Source organism: Pipistrellus hanaki (assembly GCF_964339955.1).
Source record: "Pipistrellus hanaki genome assembly, chromosome: 6".
NCBI lineage: Eukaryota > Metazoa > Chordata > Mammalia > Chiroptera > Vespertilionidae > Pipistrellus > Pipistrellus hanaki.
The window spans coordinates 48,957,397-48,978,598 of NC_140508.1; the positions used below are offsets into that span (position 1 = coordinate 48,957,397).

Here is a 21,202-nt window from a genome sequence, read left to right on the forward strand (position 1 = left end):
ATTTTGGGTAGAAATTTGTCTACAGCTATTTTCTCCAAAGAACCAATTTTTGCTTTGTTGATTGCATTTCATCAACTTCTATTTTTTATTATCTCTTCAACTTAATTTGGGTATATTCTGTAATTTTTCTAACTTCTTAAGATAAACACTTATCTCTTCATTTTGAGGCCTTCTTCTTTTAGAAAGATTTGAAGCTAAAAATTTCTCTTGAGAATAAAAAATTGTGAGAGAACTTTCACTTTTGCTGCATCCCACAGGCCTCTCTGCATTGAGTTTTCATTATCATTCAGTAAATTTCCACTGTAGTTACTGTTTTAACTTGTGAGTTCTTTAGAAGGATACCGGTTAATTTCCAAATATGCAAAAATACTTTCCCTATCTTTTTTTTTATTATTAAACTTGAACTTAATTATAATGTGGTACAAGTTATTGGTGTATATGGACCTAGTCTTTGAAATGTATTGAAACTTTCTAAACTGCCCAATACTTGGATCAATTGTAAACGTTTTGTGTGAATTGAGGGGCAAAGGTGATTTCTCTGATTCTCATTTGCAAAATTCTGTATATATTAGACCAGAGTTATTGTGTTATTCATATTTTCTACATTTTTTTTTTTTTAGTTACTGCTTGCTTTACTATCAAAAGTCAAAAGTATGTGTTGAAAGTTACTCCTGTGATTTTAGATTTATCGCCTTGTACTTGGAGTTTTACATTTTGAGGTTATTTGATCAGATGCAAGTTTTATTTATTTATTTATTTATTTATTTATTTATTTATTTATTTATTTATTTATATTGTCTGAAGCATTACAAATAGTAGTATGTCTCCTTTTTCCCCCCCTTGACTTCCCCCAGCCACCTCTACTCCCCCCCGCCCCCCAATATGCCTTCACCTACCTCCTCCTCCACCCCCGTGTCTAGTATCCATTGGTTATGTTTATATGCATGCATACAAATCTTTCAGTTGATCTCTTACAGCCCCCCACCCCCCAAAAAAAACCTCCCTTGCCTTCCTGCTATTGTTTGACAGTCTGTTCAATGGTTCTTTATCTCTATACAGATGCAAGTTATATTTAAAATCGCCACATCATCTTGTTGAGTTGAATCTTTTATCTTTATAGTTTTTTTCAGCTGTAAATAAGAAAAGTGTATGAAAGATTCAAAGTGATGCAATGGCAGACTTCATTCCCTACTGCAATGGTATCAAAGAATGAGCATTTTCCCCAATTTTCATGAAATCAAATTCTTAAGTTTGCTTTCAGCCTCTACCTCAGCCACCTCCTCTCATTCTTTGCAGCGTCACGTTTTAGAGTTGAAGTCTGAGTCTTTCAGTGCCTGCTGAGGCTGAATGTGGCACCAAGAAACAGGGGCCGGAGGAGGCGGGCAGTTTACTATCTGTTGTTTTGTGCTTTTCACACACTATGGCTAATGGGAATGGCTTCTTCCCCACTGCCAGACTTGCAGCTTATCCAATTTTCACCATTTATGGTTCCAATTTCAAAAGGCTGATACCTATACTCTACTTCCCAAACAGGATATCCTGGGTAAGATTCCTAGTTCTCGAAAGTTTAGATTAGTATATCTTTCTTTCATCTTCCAATTATACCTGAAATATTTTTTCCTCTTTCTCCACTGAGCTAAAAAATATTCTAATAATTTTAAAGTGTTTTTAAGCAGTGTTTTTGGCTTTCATCCTTCATTTTTAGAACTTAACAAAAATCTTTTCTCATAAAAAAAATATGGTTGTGTATCTTCTGCAAAGTCAACATAGTTGTTAGTCTGATTTACACTATGAAATTCTGTAGCTTTTACTAATGAGGTACTTTCCATATTCACCATTCATCCATCCATCCATCCATTAACATAAACTGAGTACCTGCTTTGTGTAACACTGTGAGAGGCAGGGAGGTACAAGGTAAACATTAATGACAGAAGTCATGTCAAGCAGATGGTGGGAACAATGACTAAATGCAAATCAGCTTAATACAATGGGGAAAGGAATAAGTGAGAGAAAAACTTAAAAAAGACCTAAACCAAACTAAAACTGCCGTGGAAACTCAAAGAAAAAAGCACTTCCTCCCAGCTGGGCAAGCTGACATAGCCTCCTGGGAAAGGTGACATTTGAAGCTGGCCTTTGAAAACAGGCAGAAATGGAAATGTGAAGGTGGGTGGGGAAAGTTCAAGACTTAATTCACAGAGGGAGGAGAGAAAGGGCATGGATAAGCAAGCTGGGGGGTGTGAGAAGGAAAAGGTGAGTTGAGAGTAACATGCCAACAAGTACATGTATCCTCTGCAACCTTTGCTCCTAGTAATAGGGAGCTAGGCAAGGATTAATCACAAAGACAAACCTGAACAAGTTAAGTTTCAAGAAACCTTGAAAGCTCACAGTGTGATATAACCTTTCTTACCTAGACACCGCAGGATGGATGTGCCAAGATTTAACACTTCCCTCCATTCCCCCATAATGGAGAATGGAGAATGGTGGATGCCAATTCATGAGCTGGGCAGGTGGTCCTCCTCCAGCAGAAACCCCTCTGGCTTCCAGCAGGCGAGGGTCATGAGGAGCAAGACTTGGGGTGTATCTGCTCCTAAACCATTTGTGACACTCAGCCTTGTGACCAGAATTATAAAACTTGGTTAAATATTACTGACAAAAATGAGATGAAAAAATAATTATTTCTCTAAGAACGAAGCTGAATTCTTTGCAAAGAACTGGTAACATGGAGTCACTTACAAATTGTTGACATTTGTTACAAATTATGTTGGGCTACCCAGAAACTTCTGAAATCAATCTCTCCTATCTCAAATCGATAATGTTTAAACACTACAAATTTACCTGCTTCTATTTCATCATTTAACATATATTTTGTCTTCACGCTTCCAGCTTAAATAGTATCATCTGGCTTATTTTATTGATGATAGCAATCTGCTACAGTACTTAATAAGAAAAAATGTATTACTTTTTCTTGTTAACCATAACTCAATTAGAAAACTTTTTCCTAAATGAATGTGTGTATTGTGTGTATACAGGTACACATAAGTACACACACACACACACACACACACACACACACACACACCCCTTTTATTTTTCATTTCTTCAACACCATTTTCTCTTCTTTCTTTCAAATGTGTTCAGAACCTGCTGAAAGTCATTAATACTCGAACTGACATGGATTTGTGTTCTGAGTTCATAACCCCTGTAAGTGAAGAGGTCTGTCATCATGCTTGACAGGACTTGTTCCTGAGAGATTTTCAGTCTTTCTCTTCATGGTGTTTTGAGCTGAGCTGGAATTTGAACACAGGCCTACATGACCATAAACTCTATTTCTTCCTTCATGATTACATAGTATTTCACAAGTTGAAAGGTAAAAAATATGCATATATAACATTTATAAATCACATGGGAAGGTATTAATATCACTAAACATGGTAGAAAAAAGCTACTCACAAAATTACACACTCTTACATACAAATATCCTATCACCCATGTGTATGTTCTGGATAATATAAAGGTTTGAAAGACAAGGGTTTATATTGACAAGAGCTAAATTTCATGTAAAAATTAAAAATGAAAATAAAGGAAATCAGAAGACAATGTCTTCTTTCCATTCCTAAAATGTATAGTCATGAGATTGATTAAGTTTGTAGGCAGCAATTATTAGTCAATTTTCAGTTTCTAGAAACATTTTATTAAATAATTACTAAATAGGATTTTTATAAGGCAAATTGCATAGAAAAGGTAAAATCGTTTATGTCCCCAGCACTTTCCATACTTTTTCCATCATCTTCTGGTCGGCTGCTCTTAACTACAGAGCTGACGGGAGGTGAAGGGACAGAGCTGGGCGCCACTCAGTGTCCGTCAGGAGAGAAGGTGTCGCCCCGGGCAGAGGGCTTGCCTGTCCTTGGGCAATAGCTGTGCACACAGCTGGCTTCACGCTGTCCACCTGTCCAGCGGCTGTGGCTGCAGGGCAGAGCGACTGAGTCCTCAGGGACAGCTTAGTTGCAGCATGAGGTTTTCAAGACATTTCAAATAATAGGCATTCAGTGGGTTTTCTTCTGAGTCTGAAAAAGCTGAGAGAGAAAAATAAAGAGTATGGAGGAACGAACTGGTAAACTTAGCACTACACCTGAGAGTGAACACACACACACACACACACACACACACACACACTTAAGTACAATTTCTTAATAGCAAAAATAGACCACGTTCTATTTAATTCCTTGATGTACTGGCATTAGGATATTTCAGATTGTAAAAAAAAAATAATGAACTTGCAGAATTTAGTTACTTTTAATTAATGTTTTAGCCAAAAAATATAAACTAAAAACAGTGCACCTCCATAACAGATCCATTATCCACAATCCCAAATGAATGCCTTGTCTTGTTCTTTCTATGTACCATCTCTCCTAACACCTAAACATGGACAGTAACTCAGTTATCCGTGACTCCAGAAACTCATGGTCACAGCCAAAACAAAACAAAAAAAATCTAAAATCTACTTATAAAAACTCAGACTTATAAAAAGGTGGGGAAGACACAGTTCAGTGTAAAAGTGGTCAAAGTGGCCAAAGAACAATGCTCCTTGAAAACCTGCATCACTTAAAATGGAAATGCACTTGAAAGGAAAGCCCGCCTCCTGCCCCGTGCATCACAGGGCCCAGCGGATATGGGCAACGGGTCTGTTTCTGGAAGACTAACTCCACTCCTGAAGTAAGGTCAGTGTTCTGTCCAAGGCCAATTCTAATTGGGTCCAGTTCTTATCACCTAAGAACACACTTTAGTATAGTGGTGAGCACTGTCAACGTTTTATACAAGAAAAAATTGTCTTGGAGAAAGATCACAGACATGTTGTTAGAAACCATTATATTTTATTATTTTAAAATGTCACAAGGAAAAGCATGGACCAAATATCAGTATCTGGTCAATGCTTCAACCAAAAAGTTCTTCAAACATTATTGTAAAACATCAGTGTAGAAAAAACTGGGTTTTTTTGTTTTGTTTTGTTTTTTTGCTGCGAACTGCCCAAATATTTCATTCATTATTTGCTGAATAGCTTCCAAGTTTAACTGCAATCTCTCATGATGAAACTTACTTTTCTTTGCTTTGGAATATGCTTCATCCACTCTTCTTTTTACTGATGAATTTTTCAAAGTCGTTTTTGCCTGGAGATAACATGGAACAAGCCATGAATTAGACTTGTGTTGATGTGTTAGGGATCAGAATACAATCCTCACTCTGCTATCCTGACCACAGTAGTAAGCAGGATGTTATAAAATGTAGTAACGAAGCTAGAGAGTTAGATATTAGCACATACCATCACAGTGTCAGCAAAGCCTTCTCTTCCTAACTCGATTCTTCTCTCCTGCTGCTTGTTCTTGCTTCCCTTCCCTTTCCCCTTCTCCCTAATCTCAATTCACTATTTTAAACTACTTCATCTTAGCTTTAGTTACTTCACATTCCCTCAAACCTCAGGTTTCAGACCAAGCATACCACATTACCGGTCAACAAATATCCACTAAGTGACGACAGAGTGTCATATCCTGTGAGAGGACACATGGGTGAGAGGGACAGCAGCCACCTCCGTCCCTGGGTGTGTGGACTCCACCCAACGTGTAGGTGGAGTCTGAGAAGCTATGGCAGCTGAGAAGCCCACGGGGATGGGTGTCAATGCTCACAGTGTCACCTGGCCACCATTAATTGCTAGACACACAGAGGCATTTCTCTCAGGAGTGAGATCTGTACTGAGAGAACAGGCACCAGTCCCCACCTGCCTGCCCTGCAGCCTGAGGATTGGGCTCCTCCAAAAGTCAGTGACTGCCCGGCCTCAGATAGGGAGGCCTCTCATTGGATAAAACTTTGCTATTTGGTTTTATTTCAAGATGTATTTTCCCTTGGCACTTCTTTTAGCAGACATAATCTATATCAACATTGCACCAATATGGCAAATCAACTTACACTAATAGGGAAAATTCACTCAAAAGAGAGACTCTTCTGAGATGAGAGAGCCTGTTGAAATGATTAGATGAGGAAGACCTGAAGTGACAGTTTACTAATTGTATGAGGGTATGCATGGGCCACAGGCTCTGAGCTCTAGTGGACACTCCTCTGAGGTCCCTGGCTGCCTGAGAGGTTGGTGTTCGCCCCCAAGGTACAACAAAGACTGTAAAAACTCACCTTCTGGTAATTGTGAATCAGAGCCCAGAGTGCAGCTGCACCGATCCTCTGAGCGCTGGGACTCTCACTTTCCAGACAGGCAGCCAGTACATTAATCACTTTTTCTAATAAAAGAGACATTAAAAAAAGGTTCAGTCCCAGACATTACCTGGTATATATTAAACCAGTCAGATGCCCTGTCCTCCCATCAGATGCATACAAAGTTGGTATCACTGCAGCTAAAACTATCTTCATAACATGTGGCAGAGGGAGGACAACCCGTCAAATTTTCACAACAGACACAGAGTGGCCAAGAAAGCAGCAGCGGCCTTGTGGTTCTTGGCCCTAATTCAGCAATGGCACAGCCATGTGAACACATTAAAAACAAACACATTAAAATTAAAATATATATATATATATATATATATATATATATATATATATATATATATATATATAACGGTGGAGAAGTAATTACACCATGAGGTATACTAATGAGCTCTTCAGTTACAGCTCACGTGTTGGTATGCAGGAGAACGGATTTGCTCTTGTGATAACTTTTAAAGACTGTTACATGAACATATCAATAGCACGGACTTCTACAAAATAATAGTGAAGGAATACCATGGGGTAAGCCTTTTACAAAAGAACTGGACATATTGGGGAAATGTTTGTGTGGATGTGTGCATCAGAGGAAAAGCAATTTAAAGGAAGATCAACCCAAAAGATAAGCCCCTTTTTTGCACAGCCAGCCAGAGGATGAAATCAAGACTTGGAAATTATCCTCAGCAGCTACTGGTTTTAGGTGAAGATGCAGAGAAGTCGGTGCCAAGGAGATGCCAGCGTGTTTCGGACATTACGTGAAGCTGTTTTATTACTTACTTTTACATATCATTACATTGAATCATTCTCCTCTACAGTACGTGATTTACAACCCTGAGACACTGTTATGGGGATGCTGTGCCCGGGTCACGCCCCCCCTGCTGGAGCATCTCATTACAGAGCAGCCTGGCAGAGGGCCGACTGCCCACTCACCGCTGCACGTTCCAACCACAGCACCGCTTTACTTCAGGGGCTCAACTAATACTAGTTGGATGAAAGATTCCATATTTAAGGCAAACAGAATGCTGTTTCTGTGAGTCTATTTAGGGTTTTCAAAGAAATTTGAAGGAATTTAAAGTCTTTACAAAGAAAAAAAGAAAAAAAGCATCTGCTCATAAAATGAGCTCTGAGCAGTGGGGACAGGGTGGGTGGAGGTGGGTGGGTGCTGTTTCCTGTCAACACACCATGGCCGACCTCACCCTCTTTCCATGGACCCCTGCTTCTCTCTACCCTAATACACCACAGCTAGCCTGTATCACAGATGTTATGGCAGGTAACAGTGGCAGCTCATACTCTTGGGGACATCATTGAATGGTGTGTCCATCTGATATCACCCAGCAATGTTGTTACACATGGTACCAATACTCAGATGATCTACACAGATTTATCATCACTCCTTTTACCATGTACTATCTCTTAAAATGCTTCAATAAAGTACACATACAGGTCAATAATATGCTGCCCCCTTTGGTAATGCAAGTGGGTCAATTAAAAAACAAACAAACATTTTCTTGTGAAACATAACATGCATACAAAATACACATAAACCTGAAACTAATATTGTGTATCAACTATGATTTTTTTAAAATACATAAAACATTTACAAGTCTATTTGTAAGGTATGAAATTCCCACATTAACATAGAAATAACATCAGGAGGATTAGATAATGGTAAAATATAGTTAACTAAGTAAGAGTGAAGGGTTTTGAATATTTATTTCCTTTCTTCTTAGTGATACTGAGTTAATTTTAAGTTTAGGGATGTCATGTTGGTAGCCTGAAACCAACTATAATAAAAATATTTGCACCAGAAAAAACAGCCAATGCTACAAACCAGTTCAAAGCTGACTGACCAAACTTTTGAAAGCTTCCCATGCATTTCCACATTCAATAACAATCCTGAGGAAAACAGAATCACAGCTGCACCCATGAAGAAAGTGAGCAGAATCATTTCCACTCACTTGGAAAACTCCGTTTTACAGAGAAGCCCCTCTAAGGAAAAATTAAGTGGAAAACATGAAAAGAAATGAGCATTCATGTATCTTGAGGATCTACCATGAACCATATACAGTGTAGGCACTTGAAGTGTTTATAAACTAATTTCTATGAAAACCAAGGAAGGAGGGATCACTGTATAGATGAGGAAATGGTGCCAGAGAAACTGTCCAGTGATGCTGGAATGACCTCATGAGTGGTGTGCGGGGTCTGTCACCCATAGCTTTTCTCCTTTCCCCCCCGATAACAGTGTCTCCTTACAAAATCCCTCCCTATGAAAGCCACACAGCCCTCACAGATACAGCATATGGTTACAGAAACCGATCTTCCCACTTCTCTTTCTGCTTCAAAATTTTTTTGATCGCTCCCCAGTCCTCGCCTCTCCCTGCTCTACATCTCAGAGAAGGAAGTCTCTGTAAGGCTACTTTTGCCACATGCATGGGTCCTGCACACCCCTGCCTGCTGAGGATCTCTATCATCCATATCCACTGACAGCTGTGAGCACAGACACGATTCTAAGTGCTACCAATGAACATGAAATCAGGCAATGACCTCGTGACTTGTAAGAGTGTATGTCCCACTGTGGGCAAACTAGGCATAAACAGACATATCCCCAAAACAGAGTGTCTCAGCCAGTGATCATGCTGTGGAGAAAAATAAAACAAGGAAAGGAGACAGAGGGAGCTGAAGAGAAAGAAAGCAGGGAGGCAGCGTGAGGGCTGGCTTCACTGGCACCCAGAATTAGCTCAAAGCGAGGGAGGACATGATGAAGCCTGAGCCCCCGCGCACCCTCCTCCTCTGTGCTACCTCCTGGACCCAGTGTGTCCCCCAGCGATATGACCTGTCAACTCCGGAGACTGGAGGTAATTCCTTAAGGGCTGGAGCCACACCTAACTCATTCCTGCCTCATTCTCACAGCCTCTGCCTCCCTAGGTGCCTTGAACACAGTGGGGGTTTCATAACCACCTGGCAAATAAATTATAAAACTATTTTGTGTCTCAACCTGAACAGAATATGCTATGAACTACCATATGTATAAAGGGGTGTGTGTGTCTATGTGAGGCGTATAAAGTAGATACCCACCATTGGCCAGAATCTTGGGCTTATTGGCGGGACTGAAGCAAATGTTATGAAAAATAAGGAGAGGCAGACAAGGGCTGCGCTTGTACTTGAACTTGCTCATCTCTGTCAGCAAATCTAAGCCGCCATCAAGGCGCAGGATCATCTGCTGCCCATCTTCTCCATATGATATGTTCAGGAGCAACTTCAACCAGAGAATGGTCAGGTTACTGAGATGTTTATTTTCTCCTTTCGGCAATGTGAGAGACAGGAAGTTCTGCAAGAAGTTAGTCTGTGGATAAATAGAAAGAACATTATTTTCTTTTTGAGACTTTGCATTCCTAGTCCCTCGGAGACCAATTAACCAGCATTCTACTCTCTTTTTCCCACCTTTAATGTTTCATTCCTTCAATACCACCCCTATACCCCATTGTTTCCAGGTATAAGTAAAAAATGGAGAACAAAATAGCTTTCAAATTTTAATTCTTAGTAATCCTTTTCTGATGATGGATAAAGCAGTTACAGTCAACTCAATTATTTAGGATTGATAATTCAGTTTGTGGATTATTTTAGGCCTCTTGAGTTTTCTCTTTCAGTCTGCCTTCTGGAAATTTTGCTACTCATTCAAGTTATCCTATGGGGAGGAAAAAGTACCAAAGCCCACTGATGATTGCCAGAGGGAAGAGGGGAAAGGAATGGGTGAAAAGGGTGAAAGGGAATAAGAACTACAAGCTTTCAGTTATAAAATAAATAAGCCCAGGGGTGTTAAGTACAGCACAGGGAAAATAACAATATCGTAAAACTGTGTATCTGACAGATGGGGACTACACTTACTGTGATGATCAAATCGTATGGTATCAATGTTAAATTACTACATTGTACTTGAAACTACTATAACACTGTATGTCAACTATACTTTAATAAAAAATAAACTAAAAATAAATAAAAACTTCAAAATAAAATAAAAAAAGAAATAAATCCAAAGAGGTCCTGAACACCAGGTAACGACCCAGGAAGGACTGAGGACACCTGAATCTCTACAACTACATGAGAGCTACAAAATAACCTGTGGGTGCAGCTTGTGTTCTGTTTGCCCCAACTGTTTCTCTTTATAGATTTCTCATGACCACATGTCACTCATGACCACAAGTAAACTTAGAGACCAGAAAGCTCCATCACTTAAAGTATATGAGTCATTTCAACCTCCGAATAAAACCCTTCCACAAAACTGCAGCACATCCCTAACTATGTGAAGGATAGTAACTTATCATCTAGAATAATCTGCATGCAAAGAAAGAATGAATGAAAGTACCATATGAGGAAGCAGCCCAGGAGAGCATGGGAACCATAGCCAGGTGCACAAGTGATCCAGGAGCAGGAATGTGATCACTTAGCTTTCATAACTGCCCTGAAGGTCTCATCATTTCATCTCTCTCCCAGTTTCATAACCCACTCTGGCTTATTTCCTGGATCCTCCTGCAGCTAAAATCACAATGATGGCTTAAATATATGAAATAAATTTAACTTTTATGTAAAATAACTCTGAGTATGTGGATGCAGTCAGCTACAAAGATATTAGCGACATCGCACAAGCACCAAGCAGGCTGGGGAACCCCACGCCCACTTGCACTGCACGTGCCCTCACTGGCACCTACTTCTCACCTGTTGGCCCACGTTAGCGTTTTTTACATTCGTCCCGTGAGTCCCCCATGCAGCTAGAATGTGCCATGACAGTGGAAATCTGGGGCTGACGAGAGTGATAAACTATATGGCAGTGCTTCAAAGGAAATATGCTGTGGGCATTCCTTCTTTTTTGCTAGGCCCACCGATGCTTTTTAATAGTTTCCCACATCAGGTGAAACGTGCTGAAACATATCATGATAGACAGAAAGCAGGCACTTTCGAATCTGAGTTGTAGCACAGCATTAGCCACATGTTCTAATGCCTGCAGCTGAGGAGCAGAGAGGGATGCTGTAGGTGTCCAGGACTCATTATCACTTACTGTAGCCGAGGGAAAACAATGTAGGTGACCTACACCTCACAGTCTGATCACAACGTACAAAAATATGCTTCGAGAGTGAGAGCTGAGGATGCCTTAGATATAATTTTGTTTAACCTAATAATTTTTAAAATGAAGAAACTGAATATGTTAAAAGGAGAAAGTCTCCTTTAAGTAAGTCTTAAAAGTCACACTTCAGCCCTGAGGTTGGGACCCACACTGCATGTGGGTGTTTCTACTTTGCTTCCTACCTGTATGTTCTGCAAGAAGCTGGAGAAAGCGCTGTGCCAGGTTTGTGCTCTTGCATATGAGGAAAGACATTAATCACGCATCCAGTTCAAAATGACTCCATACACACACAGAGGCACACACATTCACACTCAAAGTCACCTACAATCATAGCCACTCACACACTCATTCACACACACATTCAACACACAGAGAGACACATATATGAAGAAAATATCCAGCCATGAGCTGGAAGTAAAATCTGGCTCCAGTGAGAGCAGTGGATTCCTGATTTGCACCTTCTGCCAATCTACCTGGTGTGAATACCACCACTGTGGCTGATTTCAAGATATTGCCCAGAGTCAACTGGCTTGCAAATTCCTGAAAATTAAAGAGAACACTCCTGAGTCCACACAAGTTAGCTCCAGCACATCACTGAAAACCTCCATCCTTCCTTAAGACTGGACTGCTACTTGGAGACTGCATTCACAGTGGGGTTTTTAGTGGGGAGGGGGGAGGGGGGAGGACACAGTACAGGAAAAGGAGACTCAGTTTTTATGAACGCTGTGTACATTTGGAATTTATTTTGGCCTTCATGTAAAAGAAAGACAAATACACAAATAATCAGCATGTACTACTAAGTAACATCCAATTTACATTGTAGGGATTCTGTTGACATGCCCCTGAATACAGTCTAACTGAATAGCTGTGCTGGAATTTATTCTGACCATTCAATCCCTTTTAAGTACTCTAAGTTAAACCGGTGACCAGAGTCAAGTTTAGGCACTGGATTCCAGGAGACTGATAAAATCACCTCTTTGGTCATAAAGAACTAAGGTCTAACTTAGAAGAAAAAGGAACCATGATTTCATAAACCATTTTGACTACAAAATTGAACTGAAATTTACTGCTCAATTTGGTCTTGTTTAAATACCAGTATATTACTTTATAATTTGAAATAAACATAAGACAGCTGCCTTTTTAAAACTCTCATTTTTGAGAGTGATAAAATATAATCCAAAGCTAAGAAGATAAACTAGAAGGGAATAAATGATTTAATCATATTCTAGCTTCTGTTACTTTTCAAGTATAAGTTGCTTTAAGGAAAGCTACGCTCTTAATCCTTTCACCATCCTTTAAAATAAAATGCCTTGGCTGAAGCCGGTTTGGCTCAGTGGTAGAGCGTCAGCCTGCGGACTGAGGGGTCCCGGGTTCGATTCCGGTCAGGGGCGTGTGCCTTGGTTGCGGGCACATTCCCATTCATGGGTGGGCAGGAGGCAGCTGGTCGATGTTTCTCTCTCATCGACGTTTCTAACTCTCTAGCCCTCTCAATTCCTTTCTGTGTAAAATCAATAAAAAAATATATTTAAAAAAATAAATAAATAAAAAATAAAATAAAATGCCTTGAAAGCAGAATTAACCCGAGACTGAGTTCTAGACTTCCCACACATATTCTTGATGGGCAGGAATATTTTACTACCTTTTCTACGATGGAAAGGAGTTTAAGTACTTACTTTCTGAATTACTCCTTTACAGTCATGAGACAAGGCCAGGTTTGAAAGGAACATGAAGACCATCTGCTGGACTGTGGGGTTCTCAAGAGGCACCTGGGAAGCCAACTTCAGGATACACAGCATCAAGGAGCTGCCGGGGGCTCCTCTGTTCATAGCCAGAACGGGATACTGTCCAGAACTTGACCAGCAAAGAGAACTGCAACCTTAAAAACAACAACTTGTCACAACATCTTCTGTTTCACTGTTGAGTTCAGAACAACCTGAGCTGTAAAACACAATCTATCGAGTGACATGAAGCTGCAGACTGCACCTCAGCACCAAGGCTGGTATTATCCGTGGTCAGCCTCCTGGGCTACTGTTCTCACTAAAAGGCCCAGGATCGCAATTGAGCATTTAAAAACACTAGGGGTAGCCCTGGCCGGTGTGGCTCAGCGGGAGTGCGTCAGCCCTCAGACCAATGTTATGGGTTCGATTCCTGGTCAAGGACATGTACCTGGGTTGCAGGTTCGTTCCTCAGCCTCGCTCAGGCAGGAGGCAACCAATCAATGTGTCTCTCTCATATTGATGTTTCTCTCTCACACCCTCCCCGCCGCAACCCTCTCTCTTCTACTTTCTCTTAAAAAAAAATATCCTTGGGTGAGGATTAACAAATAAACAAACAAATAAACAACAACAACAACAAAAAACCCCACCATACATTAAGGTTTTTTTTTTTTATAAAGACTAAAATAAGCATTATAGGTTTTTGAAATAGTTCCCAAATAAGACATCTACTTAAATAGGAACAGAATATTAGAAATGGGAGGTAACTTGGTCTAAGAGGCATTCAATTTACAGAAGAGAAAAAAAGAAGCACAATAATTCTGCAGTGGGGTGGCAGGACAAATGCTACAGCCATAAATGCTAGATGAAGGCACAGGCTTGGAGAAGTTAGCGACCTGCTCAAAGTCACACAGCCCACAAGCAGCAAGTGCTGGCAGAGGCATCAACCGGTTTTCCAGAGTCTCATGTCTCCTCAGTAAAGTATACAACCATGTGGGACTTATCAAGGGGAAAAGATCATCATGAAGGAATCAGAAATACATCTGACTATACCGCTACATGAACCAAAAGTTAGTTAACTTGTGAAGGCCAGCTTAAGTATAACTACACCAGAAGGCCAGCAAACCTGAATAAGTACACTGATTTTTCTTGTGTGCACACTTTACAGCAGTATCTAATAGCACTGTTTCCATTAACTGTTACAGAAAACTGTCACCAATGATGTGACTTTGCTTGGAAGCAAATCAAACAGGAAAATAGAAAGTTTCTTTCTCAATTAAGTTAACTAATCCCATTCTAATAGTTACATCAATTTTAAGTATAAAAGTAATGCAGATAATAGTTTCAAAAGATTGATATTAAAGTAAATGTCTTTGCTCAATATTTAGCAAGTGATTTTTCCCCCCTCTTTTCTTCCCTTAATCCTACAATAAATTAAGGAGGAAGAGTAGGGTAGAGAAGGTGATACGGAGACATAACACTCCACACACCACAATGAGAGTTCAGCAATCTGAAGGTCTGTTTAGGTCCGTTTGTGTCGGCCATGGACACAAGCTGAATGGACTGCAGCTCCAGAGAGGAGGCCGAGGCCAGTCAGACTATCAGGGAGTCAGATAAACTTCACACTGGACTCTGGACTGTTCTGAGTTCCAATTCTTTCTCTGATTATCTTTTGCTATTTAGAGAACCCAGCTGTTGAGCTGCTGAACGTTGACAGAATAAAGTGCACAAACTTGCCAACCAGTTAAACCTGACATTTATGACCCTAACCTCCCAATGGAAAATTCACACCACCAGCAAACCTACTTTACCTCCCTAACAGGCTCTCCTTCCCTCCACTTAAACAGCAACTTCTCACCTTCTCATCTCTCCTCAAATCGCCTCTGCCCTGCTATCTCCCTCAGCACGGCCTATAGGAGGCACTGAATAAAATGTCTGTGAAAGGAATGAATGAAAGAGGCACCCCAACTACTACCAAACCAACAGAATCTAGAACTACCCCTCATCATACCAGTGTCCTGCTCTCACATCTGTAACAGTTTTAACTTTTATCTGATTTTTAAGGTCTTACAGCATAATTTTCACACTCAATTTTCCTATTAAATTCAATTTCCCACTGATATAATCAAGCCAGTTTCTCCCTCTCTATTCCCTGAGCTGTGTAATGACTTCCTATCTCAGCAGACATACTAACATTTCTGTTTGTTCTCATGACACCTACAAGAAAGTATGCCTTTAACCAGCATATCTTCAATAAAAAGGAGAAATACTCCAAACTATGTACTCATTTTCCCAGTCCACTTTCACAACATTACATAAAATTAGTATTTTAGCAGATTTTATTCCTGGAAGGTAGCATTGGGTCTACTTACCACTTGGAAAATTTGCTGTATAGACACAAAGTAGCTGCAGGGCAATTTGCATCAACAAATCATCCATCAAAAGCCAGGGCCAGAGAGAGTGCAAGACGGGGACAAGATGAGCTTCAAGAGCTGCTTCCTGTTACAGAAAGGAAATAAAGACAGCATCAGTCTGAATGTAGCAAAATATAAAATTAAACCAAATCCACAACAATCATCACCACCACTGAATTTATCTTTGCTCTGATGGCGCGAGCTGGCTTCAAAGTCTTTGTCCCCAGACTGTCCTGTGAGCCTGGAGTATCAAGAGGTCCCTTCCACCCTGAGGTGGCCAGGTTATTCACCTTGGATAAGAAATGCAGAAAAACGGCCCAGCTAGTGTGGCTCAGCAGCTGAGCACTGACCCAGGAACCAAGAGATCACAGGTTTGATTCCTAGTCATGGTACATTGGTTGTGGGCTTGATCCTCAATTCGGGGTATGCAGGAGGGAGCCAGTCAATGATGTTTCTCTTTCATTGATATTTCTATCTCTCTGTCCCTCTCCTTTTCTCTCTTTCTAAAAATCAAGAAGAAGAAAAAAAAAACATATTCAAAAAAAAAAAAAAAAAAAGAAAAAAAGAAAGAAAAAAATGCACAAAAACAGCTTTAAATGTGTCCTATAAGCAGGAGGGTGCCATCTCACACTCTAAATAACTGTAAATGCTCTGATATGGGATTTTCTGGTAAAGTAAACATTTTGCTAGATGAGTTCTTCCTCTCCCTCTATGTGAATGTGTGTGTACCCAGATCTGGTAAATGTGGACAGAGAGAAACGGATTGATCAGGGGTAGATTACTGCTTTTAAGTCATCTGAGTATAGTAAAATTCAGTTAAAAGAGCATGTTAAATCAATAAATTCTGAAGTAACTCATAGTTTTTTTATTACAAAGATCAGGTAAAACTGGGAAAATACTATTTGTAGCAAACACAGCCATTTTAAATGAACCGGAATCAGCAGGCAATTTGACCCGTGGGAGCTCCTATCAATACACACACCCTAAAGAATTTTATGCAGCATCACTGGCAGAGGAGAGTGGGAAGTTACTCCCAGTCGTTCCGTGCTCCCCACTCCTCCTGAGGACGGGCCTGAACACACCCGTATGACTGCAGCTGGTGACCTTGCTTCTGTTTCAGCTGACACAGAAACAAGCAGGTGTGATCTTCTCGACTCCGCATTCTGTCCACACAGCTCACCTGTGTTTTGCCCACTCGTCCTGCCTGGCAGTCTCCTGTTCTGGAGACTGATTGGTCCATCTGTGTTCTGGAACATGGCCCACCTGCCCCTCAAGGCTCTTGATACATCAATTAGTTCTTTTCTCCCTGTCACTTTACCCAGTTTGATTTCTTGTTCACATTCAGATTACAGAAACACACACACACACACACACACACACACACACACACACAGACTAACTTCCTTTAATGCTATGTGTCCTAAATCAGAATGCTGCTTCTAGACCAAGCTTCCAGAAAAAATACTCTTGTTGCTGTCACTGCCCACCTCTTACTTAATCGTCAGCTTACTTTGATATATTTTCCATCCTATGGTACTAAGAAGGCCACACCCATCTTTGCAGTTACCAAACTTTCATCTATTATACTTCATTTCTCCTTTACCTCCTTGGATCCTCTCTAGCCTGGATTATCTCCTAAATCTCCCCAGCATTCCCTTCTCCGTGCTATTCGTTATATTTTCCAAGAATATGACCTGGACTTTCACTCTACATTATCCTGGAAAATTTTAACAATAGTCACAGCTACCAGTACAAACACCACCTATGTACTGATAACCCCTAATATCCCAGCCTGTTTCACCCTTATGTATCTACTAATAACAGAGCTATGTATCTACTAATGACCAGCCATGTTCCACTCAGACGTCCTACAGACACTGTGCTAAATAAAGTATCAGACCTGAACGTGAGGCTCTCTCACACCTGCACTCATTCTAGGACGCATCAATCTAGAGGAGGCATGTCCAACTCAAAGGCTAACACCAGCCAAATAAACAAGGTTTAAGTTTATGTGGGCCACAAAAAACGAAAGCTTCAATTTTCACAGAAATATAGGTTTATTTCCATAGAGACATGCTGAATAAAAGGGGCTGATATGAGTAATTGTTAACATAAAATAACAGAGCATTTTAATAAAAATTAATGTTTTTTCTTGAACATTAACTTACCAGACACTGGATAACTGCACAAATCAATAAGCATAATGCAAATAAACCTATTTTTTCTTATTCTCCGAAAGCAAACTATTTCCTTTGCACACACCAAACAAGTCAGTACAAGAAGTGGCAATCAGCTGCTAAAATAGTCACTGTTTTTGGAGAGAAATGGTGCACCTTTGCGTAAGGCACGTACGAGAAATGAACGCAACATGATTATAGTAATCAGTTATCAGCAAAGGTTGTAGTTCATTATTAATAATTATATATAACGGATATTGTAAAATTTAAGTTACAAAATCTTTATTAAAATGTTTCTTACATACCATTATATTGGCTAGGCTGCAAAAATACTTATTGTGGGCCACATGCAGCCCGCGGGCCACGAGTTTGACATGCTTGATCTAGAGCCTAGAAGTCACTCAACCTTTCTCCTCCTTTTCAGATTTACTCCCCTCCCTCCTTCTCCCTTCCACCTGCCTCGTCATCTCTTGCCTGGATTACCACTACCCCTACCTCTGACCTTGTTCACTGTTTAATTCATTTTCTTCCCAGTCACCATCCCAGAATAAAAACTCCTTAATGTTATTAATATACAGACACTGGGGTAGGGTGAGGGTGGATTAATCAGTGAAATTCCATAAGAGTGACCTACAGTTAGTAATGAGAGTGTAAGTTGGAGTAGCAAAATAAATTAAGAATCTTTGCCTCATAGGACTGTATTTATACTCAAGAGTAATCTAAATATTCTCTTTTGAATTTATTCCTTATCGACAATTTAGATCTGCAGAAACGGTTTGGCCTTTTTATACATGGCTACCATGTTACAGTGTGAACAAAGATATTTGTGCCAGTGCCCAAATTAGCATCTTCCAAATCCAGAGAAGCAAGTCTGACCCAGGCCTTCCCTGAGTCATGGAGGGCTAATAGCTGCACCCAGGCATCACACTATAGAGCAAAAAGGGTCTTAAAGTTAATAAAGATCACCTCTATTTTGAGTAAAAAGTTCATATGCAGGGGATTTTAATGAAATGTATAAGTACTTAAATCCCATCAAACTTTGGAAGTGTAAACTATCAGTCATGTGTCTTGAACAATCATTTAAGACAGCTTAAGGATTATGTGTTTAAAGTGTTCATTTTCCAAATACTGTGTGCTTTCCAGTTTTATCCCAAGAAAAAGCAAAAGAGGGTAAGACATTATTTTTAAAGGAAGCTTTTGAAATTTCTTTGTCTTACTCATTTTCTGTGAGGAAGCCAGTGCCTCAGAGACTGTCTCACTATGAGACACAGCGCCCTGTGCAGTGCCCCGACGGTCTTTCAGGGGCGGATCGGTGCTGAGACAGAGTGCATATTCTCAGAGGTCCCCAGGCCAGGCTGAGTCAATGTGCAGGGGGAGCCCTGGAGCTGGAGGGAAGAGGGAAGAGGAAAGAGCCTCCTGAGATGGTCAAGGGGGACAGGGCCACGCTCGGCAACAGTGGGGAGCATTTTCTGCTCAGAAGGGGGAGACACTCACCCTATTCCTAGTAAACAGACACCTCCACTTACCCCCTTGGAAAGCTATCTGAAAAGTCCTGCCTTAGAAGACAGGCACCCCATTCATTCTATCTCAGGAAAAAAGCCAGTGAAACGCATAACAGGGCAGAAAGAGGCTCAAGTCTGTCTGAGCAGTTACCAAACCCTCATCCAGAGTCCAGGTTTCAGTGACAAAGCTAAAATGCTGCTGTAAGAACTGTCATCGGTGCTAAAGAATAAGATTCGGAGAATACAGAGTTCCAAGAACAGTCAACAATACATGTAAAACCAAAGTTTTCCATTTTCCCACCGGCATCATCTCACAGAGAAATTAAACTGCTACAAGAATCTGAGAAGTGGCGCTACTTACTTTACCTTCTTCATTCCGATAGAGACAGTTTCTCAGAAGCTGCATGGCGGTGCTTAAGTCTCTAACGAAGCCATCCTCCTGTTCAGACAGAAGCAGGTGAAGGATGTGAGCACAAGGGCATGTTCCACCTTTATGTACAGCACTGCTTCCCTCTGGTCCCATTACCGTGCAGCCCTGACCACCATCACTGTGCAGCCACTGACAAGCTAACGATCTCTGAAAGGTGACCGTATCTCAAGGAGTGCATCCACCATGAAAAAGCCATTTCTGTTCTATTGAGCATGGAGGAACTGAGATATATAATAAGCTCCATGCTCCCTCTCAATAAAATGAAGCAGGTACTGGCTGGTTTTCAATCCTATCTGTGCTGGCTGGCTTTCTCCATGACGAAGTGAAGGCCTCTGCCTGGAGAGGAGAGGAGGCAGGGCAAGAAGCTGCGCACACCTAACACCCTGCATCAATGATACTATTACACATGCTTTCTCTCAGTGTCTAATCAAATGCAGCAGAAACTAGTTATTACATACAGCATGCTCTGCTGAACTGGGCTATATAGACACATGTATATTTATATGTTCATAAACACATTCACGTCCATTTTCTCAAGGAGCCTATGTGGCAGATCTTTTAACCAGAGTTATTAACAGCTTTTATGTGGCAGCAATGGCTATTTTGAGTTTCTGTGGACATGCCATTTGAGTCTAACAGACTAAACACTAGAAAGAGACACTCAGAGATCATGGAAAGCAATAATCAGAGGTTAAGAATGTCAGCTCTCCAACCACCTGGAACTGGGCAAATACTGGCTTTATCCATTACTAGTAGTTATATGACAGTGTTGTCATGAGTGGACACGGGGTAGTAAAGAGGAAGATGTTAGAATAGTGCCTGGCAGTGAGTTACAGCTCATTCCTACTGTGCCTGTGCTCACTGGAAAAAATCTTCTTTCAGTTGTATATAAAATTTATCAAAATGTTTACAACTATATAATATATACATTTCATTTAAATGTACACACACACACACACACACACACACACACAACCTGCTAATGTAGAAATCACATTAACTTATCTGTGCCTTCCTTCTAAATCAGACACTCATTTCAACCAAATGTTGGTGTCATTTCTAAGCACAAGGACACTGGCGAGAGGATCCCTACGTGTGCAGAGTTGTAGAATCTGTCACCTTTTTCCTGAGCGCGGCTTTCCCTGGCCTCAGGGACTCGAGGCTCAGCTGGGCACTGATGTGCTTCATCTGTTCAATGCAGTTGTCGATGAGATCAGCTGAAAGACAAGAATCAGAACTAGCAAAAGGCTATGCCATTTCCCAGCAAGCCAACATCACATGTATCATGAAATTCTCAGAAATCACATTTAACTTCTGACCAGCTCCATGTCAGTATTTTCAGTGAGAGAATAATGAATCAGAGGGAAAATATAAGAGAACTAACATGCTAGAGCCTCGGTTTGCTGCTCTGTTGACTACTGAGTTTGCCGACCACTAATCTAGTGCTATTGTTATCACCATCAAAACTATGTGGTGTGCTTTTTATTTTCAGATATATAATAAGTACTTGTGGTCACTAACATTTATTATAAAATTAGACGAGCAGTGCATGAAAATTCATGCACTGGAGAAAGAGTCCCTCAG

At 40.6% G+C, this 21,202-nt stretch overlaps 1 protein-coding gene across 2 annotated transcripts in view; it reads right to left on the bottom strand.

Moving 5' to 3' along the window:
* Window positions 1-3,445: 3,445 nt before the first annotated feature.
* The window catches only part of RTTN (rotatin), a 107,596-nt gene continuing 89,839 nt past the window's right edge, over window positions 3,446-21,202 (bottom strand). Inside the window, exons 42-49 of one of the 2 annotated variants that reach the window (XM_084887962.1) lie at window positions 20,738-20,835; window positions 19,550-19,627; window positions 15,468-15,594; window positions 13,054-13,256; window positions 9,337-9,604; window positions 6,178-6,281; window positions 5,096-5,165; window positions 3,446-4,073 (exon numbers count right to left, since the gene is read on the bottom strand). In XM_084887962.1, the coding sequence (XP_084744088.1) occupies window positions 3,988-4,073; window positions 5,096-5,165; window positions 6,178-6,281; window positions 9,337-9,604; window positions 13,054-13,256; window positions 15,468-15,594; window positions 19,550-19,627; window positions 20,738-20,835 (1,034 nt within the window). In that variant the 3' untranslated portion in view covers window positions 3,446-3,987. Of the gene's footprint in view, window positions 4,074-5,095; window positions 5,166-6,177; window positions 6,282-9,336; window positions 9,605-13,053; window positions 13,257-15,467; window positions 15,595-19,549; window positions 19,628-20,737; window positions 20,836-21,202 lie in introns of those variants that run through there. The other variant, XR_014795341.1, reaches the window with a different exon arrangement.